The sequence below is a fragment of the Lagopus leucura genome, unplaced genomic scaffold (genome assembly GCF_019238085.1).
Source record: "Lagopus leucura isolate 7727_CA_CO unplaced genomic scaffold, USGS_WTPT01 Super-Scaffold_73, whole genome shotgun sequence".
Lineage (NCBI taxonomy): Eukaryota > Metazoa > Chordata > Aves > Galliformes > Phasianidae > Lagopus > Lagopus leucura.
Window position 1 is genome coordinate 55,678,983 of NW_024962252.1, and position 12,207 is coordinate 55,691,189.

Sequence of the window (12,207 nt, forward strand, 5' to 3'; positions counted from 1 at the left end):
CTGACCTTGGCCATTTATTGGCACTGTGTTTGGCATGGTTTCTCAGATAGTGAGAAGAATGTAAGTGATATCTGGGGTGGTAACAGGCATGTGTGAAGGAAATGGCTTGGCTGTGCAGATTTCCAGGAACTTTAAGGCAAGCCAACTGGGCTGAAATGGCACTGAGATACTACAGTGCATCAGTGGCAACAGGATGCACCCTTTTGTGCAACAGCCATGAGGGTCATTTGCATTTTTCGCTCTACAGCCCCAGGCCATGAGTCTGTTATTAAAACCTATTAAGAGCATGCTTGTCAATAAAAGCCCATGAAAGAATGCCTGCATTTTATGCCAGAATAGTAATTAAATATATATATATATAATTTTTTAAAGTGTTTTCTGTCTATCAGCACATTATCATCTGCTCTGACACTCAAGGCTCCTTCATCTTTCTCCTCACTTGTCTGAACTAGCATGAGCACCTCAGTCCCCAGATGTCCACGGTCAGTTGCAGACTCCTCCACCTTCCAGAGGTGCGACCAACTCTCCAGCCCCTCCAGGCCCTGCCAAGGAAGGGACAAGGGAAGGCCAGTAGTGGGCGATCGTGTGACTGCTCTGTTATGGATATCCCAGTAGTTTTAAGCATGCAGCCCATTGGTTCTCTCTCCTTTAGTGCACATTCACCCACATCTCAGTCTCTTATACATTTATATATAAACCCCTCCATGCTACTATTTCTGTTTTATCCTTTTCCTCCCACCTCATGCACCCATTAGAATTTTGAAAGCCCTTGAATTTCAAAAGCATATGAAAAGTTGTTTGTCACTGTCTGGTCCCATCTGCTTCTGCATATACATACGGCAAGCAGAAATTTCTTTATGAAATGTTCCTGCTGAGCATTTCCGCAGCTATGTCCCAAACCACACACTAATTGGCTTCTACACCTACACTCACTCCTCTCTCTGCCTCTGTTCTCTTTTTAACTTAATCATTCTCCTTCATCATTTCTCTCTTCCTGTTGTTCGGAGTCGGCTTTAATTTTATGTTTCCATTTCAGAGCTTTGCATCTAAGGTCAGGGCAAGCAAGGACTATGAGTGTGCTTGTGGCCCTAGCTCTCTGCTCTTACATCTGCTCTGCAGTGCCCTGCACTGACAATTGTGCTTGTTCAGGAGATTCAACTGGGCACAGCTCCAGGAGCTATGACCAGCAGTAAATACAGAATCTTCAAATAACTTTCTTAAGATATTGCTGTGCAATAATTAGAGGAAAGCAGGTTACTGGCAAATAGAATTCAGAATTGGCTTCATCCTGCCTTTGCACACCCACTGACTGGCAGGTGCCTGCCTCCCCAGGTTCTGCAGCCTCTGACAGGGAGACACATGCTTTCTCATCCCTCTTGCTCACACTCCTAACTTTAGTCACAATGAGACCAACCCATACAAACTCATTTCTGCTTCTGCTATATGTTTGGGCCCAGTGCCCAGAGCCAGCTTTGTCTAGTACTAAAGTTCTTATTGACAACCTCAGGAATACTTGATGAGGCATTTTGTCTTGTGGTCTTTGTTTCCTTCTTTTACTTGTCTAATTAAATTTGACATTATCCTGAAACAACATGCTAACACAGTACCCATCTTTCATAATGATCAAATGCAGAGATTATATTTAAAGGCCTACAGACCAGCCCTAAATCCAACACAGAGCATGCTGCCAAAAGAATCTAAAAAAAAAAATCAACACAGGGAAGAAAAATGGATTCTTTTTTCCTTCCCAATGAAAACAGTCTGTGTCCCACCTACTCACTTTAATACTTTCCAAATCCTTTCAACCAAGCACTCCTGAGCAAAGAGAGGACAAGAGCACAGAAGAAATAAAAAAAAAAAAAAAACACAAATATTATGAAGTAACCATCAAAGATATTTGTCTAATAAAACATGTCAATAATGTCGAAGTATGATCTCTTCCATGTTGAGTTCTCCAGTCTGTCTCCATGCTCTCCCCAGTGACCCTTCTCAGAAGTGTTAGGAGAATGAGCAGGGAATACTGGAGGAGCTGGCTGTGACTTGCAAGGTCACTGCTAGCAGCTCAGCACAGGGTGCTGCTGGAAAGTAATAATGTCACTGCAGGGAGTGGGAGAGCTGTCTCAAGGTTCATAGTATGGAGACTACCATAGCATCTGCCTTTCGAATACGTTCCGTGTTGGTACTGCTGTACGTAATTATGAAAAAAAAGTTGCCACGAAGGAAGCTGAAGCACAAAGCACACAAGCTAATGTCACTGATCTTGTATCACATCTAAAGAATTGTGATGCTGCAGAGGAGACCAGGAATGCAGAGAGAGAACTGCAGTAGCAGAGTTGGAAGTCTGACCAAGACATTGCTGCTGTCAGTAAACACAGCTGGCAGAGTCCCAGGCAGCCGGCAGTGCTAGCTGTTAGAAAATGCAGCAAAAATCAGAGGACAGAGTAGGAAGGTGCCTGCGGGAACGGCCTCGCTAAGCTGCAGCGCCGTCCCATCCCGGGGCCACAGCCTGGCCCTGTCGGCCCCGAGCTCGCTTTACAGCTGACCCCTGAACTTTGTGTGCAGCAGTTGTTGAGGGCTCTGGCGATCATAGAGTCACTGGAAGGGTCCCAAAGGGATCACAGAGCCCAGCACCACCCAGATTCCTGCCCTATCTATGTCTGAGAGTGTCGTGCAAACGCTCCTTGAACTCCCGCTGCATTGGGGCCGTTACTGCTGCCCTGGGGAGTCCGCTCGTGACATATGAGCGCGGGGCCGTGCAGTATTTGGAGAAGAAAAAAAAACCGTTGTGACCGCGGGCGCTGACGCCCGCCACGCCGCGCCTCTCATCGCGCACGGCCGCTTCCGCCGCCGCGCCCGGCGCTGTCCCTCGGCGCTCGCCGTCGCCTCGCAGCCAATCAGGCGGCGCGTGGCAGCGCGGGAGCCGTGCGGCGCCATGGAGGAGGTGTGCGCGCGGTTCGTGTCGCAAAAGATCAGCAAGGCCCGATGGCGGCCCCTGCCCGCCGCCGCGCTGCAGCCCCCCGACCTCTTCGCAACCGGCTCCTGGGACAACGAGGTAGCGCGGCGCGGTTCCCCCGCCTCGAGCTCCTCGGCCGCTGCGGACAGCCGCCGGGGAGCCCCGTTACGCGAACTCCAGGTAAAAGCGGCGTATTGTTTCTCTGCAGGACAACCGCGTCTCCGTTTGGTCTGTGGGAGATGCGGGAAGCGCGGGCCTCAATGGGGAATATCAAGGAGAGCCTCAGCTGCTGTGTGACATTCGGCACTACGGCGACGTGATGGACATGCAGGTGAGGGAGCTGCTCTGTAAGGGCTGGTCACCTGGGACAAATGGGCTGATAATGAGCTGAGATTTGAAAAAGAAAGTTATGAAGAATGGCAGAATCAATCGGTATCGGTTTGTGCGTGTTTTACTGCTGCTACTGACACATCTGAATACTTTGAATTGAAGATTATCATCTTAGTGTTGATACCGACTCATAACATGCTTATTAATCTCTTCAGTTTTTGGATCAAGAGAGAATTGTTGTTGCCTCCTCAACAGGAAGTGTGACTATATTCCGTCATCATCAGAACAACCAGGTAGGTACCTTCAGCTGTGGTCTGTTCAGTTGGATCTCAGCATAAGATTTCTCAGATTTAATGCAAGAGATGTCTGTATTCAGGAATAAATTTGTTCAAAGCATATTAGAAAAAGAGAAAAGGAGAGAAAAACATCTTGCACATGTACAACATAAATCAGATTCCAGAACCAGACAGATTGGGTTCTGTTAATATGTTGTAAGTAGTCCATTCACTAAAAACATACTTGAGTTTATATGCGGTTATTTATGAGAATAAAAAATTTCAGGGAGTGGGAATGAATGAACTTGCACATTTATTTATTTGCAACAGCATGACAAAGACTAATATCTGTTAATAGCTTCATGTGGTAATTATGATAAACTGAGTTTTTTGTAATCAGAATCTAAATCTGACCTTACATTTTGTAAAGGCCTCAGCTCCTTTTTCTTTATTCTAGGGAAAGATTGGAGACAAAAGTGTAGTGAGAGACATTTCACATTCAGACATAGATACTATTAATTCTGAGTTCTCTCTCGTGTGAAAAAGATGGTTCAGAGCTGACAGTGCCTCACTGACAGGGGTCCAGGGAAATTCAGATCTCTGGATCTTATTTATGTTGAAGATTTCTATTCCAGTGAGGCAATATGGCTTTCCTGAAGCTTCTTTCCAATTGTATGAATATTTGTGAGTGCTCTGAAAGCTTTGCTCAATCAGGATCATTATTTACCAGCAGAATTTCATGTCTGGTTACTGCTTAGACTCTATCTGCCAGTCACCAGTGGGAGAACGCCCATTATCATGTAGATCAATACACAGCTTGTGGTGGAGCAGCGTGTACCGGAGTCATCTGCAACAACCCAGAAATTGTCACTGTTGGAGAAGATGGTAGAATTAATCTTTTCAGAGCTGACCAAAAGGATGCGGTGAGGACTATAGGTATGCCAAGTAAATGCTTAGCATGTTTTGGTTATGAACAGTTTGGTTGGTGAATAAAACAGAATATTCATTTTTGCCAAAGCACTGTTATGTGACAGAAAGGAAAGCAATTGAGAATTGAATTAAATATTCCCAGGTGAATGTGTTTCTTCCAGATCATTCCTATATTCCTCCAGACTTCAAGTATTTGAAGTATATTTCAGATATGTTTCAGTATGCATTCATAGTTCAAATGTTTGTAAGCTATGTTTTAACTGGTGGAGATTTTAAGATTTAACGTTCTCAGTAAGCTCTGCTTATCTGGAATCGTAGCTAGATGCTGTGATAGAATGCATGAAATACGGTTACATTTCCAAAAGCATTGTGTCACCCATTGTTTGTAAGTAGGAGTCAATTATTACTGTCATTTCAATTTATTATTTGTAGTAAGATTAACCCTTGTGCTATCCATATTCAAAACCATCAATTTGTGTGGAAAAGAATTTGTATGTTCGAAAGGAGCACCAGGAGCCAGAAATTACTATTTGTCCTCTGTTCTACCAGATATCATGGCTTACAGCCATCATCTCTCACTTAGTGAAATGGGTTCATATTTCCTTGAGTAAGCTTTATCTAACAGAGAAACAGATGTCTGTGGAAGGTGTCAAAACTTATTCTCAGCATTTCCGTCATGCTAGTCTCATGGAATAGTATGTAGCAACTGGTGGAAATCCAACTTAAAAGCAGAAATGATTTGAAGCACAGTAACAGCATTCTTGATAATGGAACTGTCTCCCTGAAACCTCAGTTTGACACATTGCCTGTGTTTCTCCTCAAGTGAAATGTTGCCTCAGGTTGAACAGATGAAGGAACTTAGACAGTGATAAGCCAATTAAGGAATGAAGCTCTCTGGGATTTCTAGACAGGGGTACTTGTGTGTGCATGTGTATACATGTGCACACAAGGCAAATCCTATTAATTGCATACAGTTCTTTACTGAAGCTCCTTGAGAACTGCAGGAAGTCGTTAGAACACAGGAAGAAACACAGAAGTTGCACAAGGCAGAGTTTCAGTAGTAACACGCAAAAAACTAATTCTTCAGTGTTGGGAGGGAAAAAGTAATCAGCTAGAAAGGTTTATTTTAATTTCAAGTTTTCATTTATAAACAGTAACAATGTTTTGGCACAAGTTTAATGAAATAGAATGTTTTGCTGACTCAAGAAGGAGAGGTCTACACAAATCTTTATTTTTCTTTGAGCAGTTGCTCAAGTGATTGTATTCAGATTTAATAATGTGCAGGATGCAAGTCATTAATTTTCTTAGTGCTCACTTGATGGAATTATGTAAAAAGGTTTGCATTGTGGAGGTAACAGAAACTGAGATTGCACTGAGGCACTGAGCTCAGCAGGAGGATATGCATACAAGAAATCGTATGTGAATTAACTGAGAAATATCCTTTTGGAAACAGAAATAATGAAATATAAATGAACCATAAATAATTCAGTCAAGTGTATGACCTGGTAAGTGGATCTTGCTTGGACTTGAAGTGGAAAGGGACTAACAGAAACTCATTGATTAGAGCTAATTTTAAAAGTTGGAGTGGGTGAGAAGAGGGCGTCTTGGAAGATGCTTCAAAGTTACCTAGGATGGAGTTCAATATTGTAAGCAATCCTTAGTGTAGATTTGCAAGTCGGTGACACCTCATTGTTTCCCAGGCACTGAGCTCTCTCTCTTTTTTTTTTTTTTTCCAAACACACCAATGGAATTCACACACCCTGTGAAATATTCATACAGAGGTACCTTGACATTTCTACTACCGTTTAATGGATTTAAGAGTATAATATAAAACTGATAGGCTTATACTCAACTGCTGTGGAAAAAATCTCATTAAGTAGACTTAATGTTACCCCATCATAATTGAGATGAAAGATTTATATACAACAGGGTGATTCTAAATGTATGCAGTGCTTGTTTTAGTCTCTCCTAAAGCCCTTCGTAAAGCTTCAAGTCAGTGCTGTGAGCTGTTTTTGACATTTGTAGAAAACTGTGATCAGAAGGATCACTGTAGAAAAGGACCTGGAAAATGGCTTTTCCATTAGTTAAGATTAACAGACAAAGCATTGTCTCTGTTAGTCTTTAAGGATGAGTATAATACTGATGGCTGCTTTTGGAAAATGCCTAAAGAAAGTGTTATAAACACTGATTGCTGAAATAAGTGCTTCTGTGTACCACTGTTTTGTGTTCTCAGCAAGAGTTACGGTTTCTTGTAGGAGAAACAGAAAGGAAAAGAACATTCTGAAAAATTCCATAGCCCTTCTTGCATTTGCGGATGCAGAGCTTGTAAAGAAAACTCTCAGGAAAGTCACAGGCTTGGCTAAATTGATTCTTCTTGGGTACTCCAGAAAGAAACTTTATGCATCAGCAAGTGGGTCATTAAGCACTGAATCTAATTAAATACAGTTTCTTAAAGATTTGTCTAGATAATATTTCTATAGAAGCAAGGTTATTCTTGCAACACTTAAAATTTCCCATGGCACTGGGCCATCTCTGACCCTGAAAATGTGGTCTGATTTTAGAAGAGCTGTTTTGTGTTTATTAAATAGAGATAAACATTCAGTAGGTTTACCTGAATTTGTAGTTTAATGCTTTGCTAACCTCTCTTGCAGACAATGCGGATAGCAGTACACTCCATGCTGTGACTTTCCTTCGCACAACTGAGATCTTGACAGTAAATTCAATTGGACAGTTGAAAATATGGGACTTGAGACAGCAAAGAAACGAGCCAGCTCAAATATTTTCTTTGTAAGACCTTAATTTTTGTCTACTTCCTGAGAAGCACGTGCTACTTTATATCTGATTTTAGTCTTTCCTGATGCCACCACATTCTTGGCAATGGGATGATAAATAACCTTTTTTTTCCCCAAAATATTTCTACTGCTTTGGTATTTCAGTACCAGAAGCAGAGTCTGCTTAATTACTGTTGTGAGTCAGCACTGTAATGGTCTGTTTTGTGATCTAACTCTGAAAGACTATTGTATCTGCACATTTGTTCTTTAAGAGAAAAGCAAAGCACTTCTTCCTATTTAGCTGATTAATTATACATGGTTTTTTTCCCAAAAGGTCTGTAAAAAAATTGCTGACATTTGAAATGTTTCTGAATGATAACTTTATGCCTTTTAAGATATCGTGAGGAAACAACCACAGAGCTAGATTCATACCCTGCTGTTTGTGGAATAGTTCCTGTTGCCATTAATAGGCTTAGGGTTTGGTACCTGGTTAGCGCCTCATCTTCCCTGTAACTCAGATCTCCCTCTGGCTGTAACTGGCTGTATATGTTGCAACTGTAATTATAACTTGAATATCAGAGTAACCTTCTTGTAGGTATATTTGAAATTTTTGTACACTCTTGTAAAGCTGTTGCATGTTGTGTAGGTGCCTGTATGCCCAAGGGCCAGAACTTGCTGCCTCTCCAGCCCTAGCAGCCTGTTACTACTATAGGTCTTAACTCCGTTAGGTGTCATGTGGCTGCAGTTGATACAGTTGCCCTGTCGGTCAACATTCATCCAGTGTAAGAGAAAATGTAAATTGAATGAAGGATTGATGTATATATTTATTTTTCTTCTCTTTTACAGGACGGGTGACAGAGTTCCACTGCACTGTGTGGACAGACACCCCAGTCAGCAACACATTGTGGCCACAGGGGGCCAGGATGGGATGCTGAGTATCTGGGACATCAGGCAGGGTACTATGCCAGTGTCCCTGCTAAATGCTCATGAAGCAGAAAGTGAGTATCCAAGTTAAGGAAGACAGAAGGTGTTTTAGAAAAAGGTTCTGTAAATCCTGGATAAAAAACTTGGATATGTTTAGCAGGAGTAGAAAGCAATCAATCGTATTTGCTACATAAAGTGCCTTTATCCAATTGGTTTTGTTGTTTCCTCTCTGCATATGAAATTGTTCTCATCTAAAAGGCAACGCTGTTTAAATTAAAACTAGAATTAGTTAGCAGTTCTTTGTTAGCCATTAGAGACATTTAAGCAGAAAATAATTTCTTATGAAGTGGGTATGTTAATAGTTTCTACTTATAGAAACCGATGCTGCAGTATACAGCATAAAGCAGTAAGGTGGGAATAAACTTAAAAACATAAAGGAGGGAGAAATGAAGATAGTATACATGCATTTGGTGATTTCACAGTGCTGAAATGGCTCACTTTTATTTTATATGAATAATAGTAATTCATTTTGTGCTGAACATTTGTGCTGAACATCTTGACTGCTGTAATTTTATTTAAGGATTAAGAAATAAGCTTCGAGTTAAGTTTTACTGTCAAATATTTTTCTCAGTTGTGGTATTTAGACACAATTGAATAACGTGCATGCTGGGAAGGGGTGTATGTGTTGTGTGCAGATTTAAACTGATAGTAGAGAAGTTGGCATAAGAAATTATTCAGAATGCCTGAATTTAGAGAAGATTATAACCTCTAGCAGCGTGCATAGTATTGAATATAGGGCATTTGATTTCTTTCTTTTTTCTCTCCTGTGAAGGGAAAACTGTAGTAATAACTAAAGGTGGGGTTTGGAGGCTTTCTTCCCACCTACTCACCACACCAGTTGAGAATGGAAGCTTTTGGTGGGAGCCTGAGTGCATGTCCATGTCATATTTAACAAGAAGACATTGAGCTTTGTATCTGATATTTTTGAAATGGTTTTGTTCTTTTCCAGACCCTGAGGATCCAGGCTGTCTTTACTGGTCCATAAAGTTTTTTTTGTTTTGTTTTGTTTTTTTTTAAAAGTGTTTCCTTCTTGGAAAGCAGTAGCATTCCTCTGTTTAGTTGAAGTTCTCTTTTCATTTACTGGAGCTGACAGCTCTTTCTCACCACCCTTCTCACAAGCAAACCTGTAGGAGGCTCTTGCTGAGTGACTCCATTCTGCATATGGCCAAGCTAAATAATGGTGCTCCCACTGATGTATGTTTACTATTAAGTACACTCCTTTTTATTTGTGCAAACACTGTACTAAATGATATATCCTGCAGTGCTGTGGCAACAGTAGGACCACACTGGCCTTTGAGGCACGTAGTGCTCTTCCTGACTGGATGGATAAGTGAAATACTTATATTTGAAATGGCTGGAAATTGTGGTGACTTTATTATCCATAGCACTATCCTTACTGAAAGAAGCCATCCTGATTTACAGTTGGAAAGCTATCTGTCTCCTTTCATTAATAATACTTCAGATATTTTAAGAAAAAAGTGAGCTCTTAGGGTGTCATAATCACTAATTGGTTTTCAGTAAAGGAGGAACTGAACTGTTTTTAGGATCACTGCAATGTAAAATATTTAGGAGCATGATTATGCTTTTTAAGTAAAGTTTCTTTTTCTTTTTTGGTTTTTAATATTTGTAGTGTGGGAAGTTCACTTCCACCCCTCCAACCCCGATCACTTATTTACGTGTTCTGAAGATGGATCTCTTTGGCACTGGGATACTTCCACAGACGTATCTGAAAAACCGTCTTTTCTTCATCAAGGTAAGAATGTCTGAAGTTAGATTGCATTTAATTTGTCAGATGGCAGGATAATTAAAGCCATTGTGCTTATTTATATAATCCAATTATAATACAGTCCTAATTCAGAAAATCAAAATGTTTTATGTTCTTAGAAAGAGAAGACTGATAGGCTTCAGAAAAACTGCTTAAAAGCAAGCACTTGAGTGGGGTTCTTCTGTTTTTAATTTGTCCTTGCCATACTCTGTCCTGTACATAAAGAGGCACATCTGGTATTTCAAGCCCAATTAAAACTCATACATGCACAGAAAAGACATGAAGGCAGGCTAAATGACCTTAGTCTCTGAGGGAGATGTGCAACATTTTATAATACCAAAATAAATGGTAAGTTATTAAGATAGTGGAATTGTGAATTTGCTCATACGTAAACTTACCAAAGTCATAACTAGATTGTTCCTGAATGAAACTTTATCTCTTCATGTTGTGCAGGATTTTAATTGATCATATGATACTGACTTAATAGAAAGGTTTCACATCACATCACGATCATAAAGACTGCTTGATTGTTTGTAACTTCAAATTATAAACAGTAGAGAAATGTTCCCCTTTTTTATAAACTGATTTCCCTATCTTCCCTGTTCTTTTTCTTCTAGGAGGAAGAAGTACTGCCTATATTTCCCACAGCACCATTAACCAGTCTGTAGTAAGTGCCTGGCTAAGCAACGATCCAACCAAGGACCGAATGGAAATCACCAACCTAATTCCAAATCAGACTTTGTCTGTGAATACTTTAGATGTTTTGGGACCATGTCTAGTGTACGGTACTGATGCAGAGGCTATTTATGTCAACAGACAACTTTTTGCATGAACTTCTTCCAGTATCCCTTTGAAGTGCTGATCACCTTTAACTACAGAGAAATGTTGTCCGTTTGATTTGACTTCTTAACTACGCTGAGTGTTATCAGCATGTGGAGGAGAGGCTTTCATTTGGCCTGCCATTGCAGAAGGAATACAAGTTATCCCAGATTCTGAAAGCTCTCACTCATTACTGATGCTTCAGCATGAGTAGCCAAGTACATTTACATGTCAGCTTGCTCTGATTTCTTCCCTGATGCCTGCTTTTGCTAAGCAGACATGGTAGTTGCTAGGGCAAAAATACAATTTGTAAAATGATTTCCATAATACACCCAAGGTGAAGTAAAGGCAACACAAACTGCTTTTTTTTTTTTTTTTTTTTAAACATTAAGACATATTTTTTTTTTTTCAAGTATTAATTCAACGCCAAACTATGGGTTTCTTTGGAATTCTTTTTATGTCATTTGAGACAGATAAGATTTTTTTTAATCTGAGGGTTTTTTTTAATGTGTTTTGGGAACATAACTTTTTATCCCAGGCCTTGAGAACAAGAGAGGAAAGCTGTTAGAGCTCTGAAATATGAAAGGTCCTGTCAGAATCTTAACATTTTAAGAGCATTATTTCAGGTTACTTACAGCTTTGTCATGGATCTTAAAACCCAAATGTTAAAATGTCTCATGTTAAAACTTGATCATTATAACCTGTCAGTTATTCTCAACAGAAGACTGTTTATGTAGTTATATGATTCAAGAAGTGAGAGACTTGTTGGCTGTGTTTTTGGGTGTGAGACTGAGACTTACTCAACTTTGGACTTGTCCTGTCAACCAACCTTCCACATCTGGTCTTTTGTAGGTTGATTTTATGAATAATGTCATTCCTCCCTTTTGTTGCAGAGAACAGTTTCTCTTTTTAATAAATATTCTACACAAGGACAGTGGTGTGACTTTGTACATTAGTTCAAATAGATGTACCTGTAGCCATCTGCTCAGGAAGGTAAATGAGTATCGATTCTGAGTGGGATCTGGTTTATGGAGGGCAGTGCCAGTATTGGGGCAGCAGCAGATGATGTGACCGGGTGTTAAGAGACGTTGTCCATCAAACGAGCTTTATGTTACTTTCAAGTTGTCTGCAAAGGCACTCGACGTACCGTTGTAAGAATGTGCTGATCTGAATTTCTTGTGCACCCCGTTGGACAGCGGGGCTTGTTGCCAAGAGGGCTGTTGGTCTTCAATTTTTCTTCCCGAGTTGTGCGCAGCGTACTGCCGAGAAGTGCAGCCCCCGGGGCCAACCATCGGGCAGCCCGCGGCAGGGGCCGGACCGGGCCCCGCCTCGCCTCGCCTCGCCTTCCCTTCCCCTCCCCGCCCGGGCCGAGGGAGCGGG

The 12,207-nt window shown here is 41.0% G+C and overlaps 1 protein-coding gene across 1 annotated transcript; it reads left to right on the forward strand.

Moving 5' to 3' along the window:
* Positions 1-2,920: 2,920 nt before the first annotated feature.
* On the forward strand, positions 2,921-11,759 carry NUP43 (nucleoporin 43). Its single transcript, XM_042884383.1, has 8 exons — positions 2,921-3,052; positions 3,162-3,284; positions 3,499-3,576; positions 4,317-4,494; positions 7,140-7,275; positions 8,106-8,257; positions 9,874-9,996; positions 10,626-11,759. The coding sequence occupies exons 1-8, from the start codon at positions 2,933-2,935 to the stop codon at positions 10,838-10,840; spliced, it is 1,125 nt and encodes a 374-aa protein (XP_042740317.1). The 5' UTR covers positions 2,921-2,932; the 3' UTR covers positions 10,841-11,759.
* The last annotated feature ends 448 nt before the right edge of the window (positions 11,760-12,207 follow it).

Excerpts from the sequence above, each read along its gene's own strand:
- NUP43 (XM_042884383.1), top strand. The coding sequence starts at position 2,933 with ATGGAGGAGGTGTGCGCGCGGTTCGTGTCGCAAAAGATCAGCAAGGCC. Across the intron at positions 7,276-8,105 it reads CCAGCTCAAATATTTTCTTT|GACGGGTGACAGAGTTCCAC; the intron begins GTAAGACCTTAA and ends TCTCTTTTACAG. Across the intron at positions 8,258-9,873 it reads AAATGCTCATGAAGCAGAAA|TGTGGGAAGTTCACTTCCAC; the intron begins GTGAGTATCCAA and ends TAATATTTGTAG.